Below are 2213 nucleotides of genomic sequence, written 5' to 3' on the forward strand. Positions count from 1 at the left end.
GGGCGGTGCCCGGGACGCTCTGCCCGGCAGCGCACATGCTGCAGCGGCAGCAGCGTAATCGTAATGCTAATAACCATCATAATAATAGAAGAAGAAGAAGAAGCTATAATATAACAATATAAAATAATACGGGAATAATGACATTGCTGATATCCCGCCCTCTCGGTGGTTGGGCGCCACAGCCCGTGAGGGGTGCCGGCAGCCTCCCATGTGCTGCGCCTGTAAGTTTGGGAGTGTCGCCGGCTCCTTTCCCCCATTATTGAGGGTTTTGAGGGTGTCCCGGTTGGCCGGGGGTGTTCTGCCCGTTTGTGCCCACAGGTCGCTGTGCTCCAGCCACCATCAGGGAGCCCTGGGGTGGGTTCCCGATGACTCGGTGGTGAAGTTCCTCAAGCCGTAAGCGATGCTGCGTCCCACTGCTCGCTTGCGGCTTGCGGTTTGCTGCTCTGCGCCTTCACCCGCACGTGCAGCCTGGGGAGGATGCGTCCCACACAGCACTGGGATTGTCCAGGGACTGCTGTTCTGCTGTGCTGAAAAGTCTCCGGCCGCTGTGCTTCTGCTTGGTGACCCTCAGCTACCTGAGAACTTCTCAGAGGGTTGGAATGCTCAAATACACTCCAGGGAAGATGTATTAGAGGGCGCGCTATGCATGGCAGTCAGAGACCCTGATAAACACAAACGTGCGTCGTTCTGCAATGGATCACCTCACTATCACTACAAAAATTTAACTCTGGCCCCTGATAAGAAGAGTGGCTCTGCAGAAGACGTGGGAACACGCAGAGTATCACAAAACGCCGCTATGATGCTGGCAGTTCTTCCAGAGATAGGCAGGCTCAGGGTTTTACTCCATTTTGCAGGACAAATCCTAACATTGGCTCTCCCACGTGATCGCGGATGCCAAGTTTTCAGACAAAACCATGCCTAGTTTCTTTGAAGAGAGGGAGTCATAGGTGCTGCACTTCTAGAATCTGTACAACTTAATCCCAGGCACAATAAAGGGAGGAACTAAATGATTTATAGTCTTATATGGGGATTATTCCCTCAGACTGATGAATTATACTTTTTCACTTGCCGGCAAGTTCTCTAAGCTGTGTTAGCTAAGCCTCTCTACACACTGCTGACAGTTCGCAAAGCCTTGTTACTCTGGAGAAATCTGACCTCGCTGTGGATTACACAAGGGCCTCAGAGAAGATTTGCTTTCAGCGCTTTTTGAACCACTTCCTCCGCAGCCTCTGTGCTCTGCTTGGAAAGCTGTAGGATGGCAGGTCCTAATGCCAGGTCTCAGGAGGACCGGGACCTAACCGACGGGTGGGACAGGAGACTCACCTGCGTCAGGGAGGGAAAAAAAGGGCTTCACACAAAACAGCCATTCAGAAGTTGGTGTTTTCTTCCCTCTGGCATTGCATCCACTGATTTTTGGTGAGGATGCAGTGGGGGAGAGGAGAAAGCTGGCGGGCTGGTGTGGTTTAGTGAAGTAATTAATTATCCAGCACAAATAACAGCTGGCTTGCATCTGCTCTATTTAATATTAAAACTAGCGTAATTTACCCTTTTACAGCAGAAAAGCAATACCCTTACTTGTTTGCACCTGGCTGACTCTATTTTTAAAAGCAGCAGCGGCTGAGCAAGCTGCACTCCTGCTGCGCTGCCAGGCTCAACGCCGATGGAGGCAAGCCTGCTCCGTCCGCAGCGCTGGTAGAAGTCACAAGGCAAATCTGCACATCTCAGCCAGACAGCCACGGCGCCGAGCGTGCATTTCTTAAACCGTGTCCGTCTTGTTCCTTTGCAGCCAACGCCAGCGCGTTGCAATGGGGCTGCCTGGCTTCGGTGGAGGGAGGTACAACCACAGCGAGCACCTCACGGGATCCCAGCAGCAAGCTGGGACCTCCGCTACGTCGGGGCTTCAGAACAGCCTCAGGGAGCCCTTTGCCAAAGCTGTGGGCTTGGGCAGTGGAAAATCCTTGTTCAAGGGTGAAGAAGAAGTGAGCAAGAGTGGCTCACCAGGCAGCTGAGTGCTGGGACCCAGCTGTCGAGGGCAACAGCCGAAACCCTGTACTTGTCCAGATAGATGAAAAATGCTGGGAACTCAGAGTGGCTGGAGCATGTGACGTGTATTACTGCTGTTTGGGCATGAAGTTTTTGGTTCCTCTGCTTCCCAGAGGCTGAAGTTTCCCATGGGCCTCATACTTGTTCTCGGTGTGTAATGCTGCAAAGGG

The 2213-nt window shown here is 52.6% G+C and overlaps 1 protein-coding gene across 1 annotated transcript in view; it reads left to right on the forward strand.

The window, feature by feature from the left end:
- Positions 1-1660: 1660 nt before the first annotated feature.
- Positions 1661-2213, forward strand: part of METTL21A (methyltransferase like 21A) — a 13463-nt gene continuing 12910 nt past the window's right edge. The window contains exons 1-2 of the mRNA XM_009890245.1: positions 1661-1692; positions 1787-1979. Coding sequence (XP_009888547.1) covers positions 1661-1692; positions 1787-1979 — 225 coding nt within the window. The remainder of the gene's footprint in view (positions 1693-1786; positions 1980-2213) is intronic.

The sequence above is a fragment of the Charadrius vociferus genome, unplaced genomic scaffold, assembly GCF_000708025.1.
Source record: "Charadrius vociferus isolate BGI_N301 unplaced genomic scaffold, ASM70802v2 scaffold147, whole genome shotgun sequence".
Lineage (NCBI taxonomy): Eukaryota > Metazoa > Chordata > Aves > Charadriiformes > Charadriidae > Charadrius > Charadrius vociferus.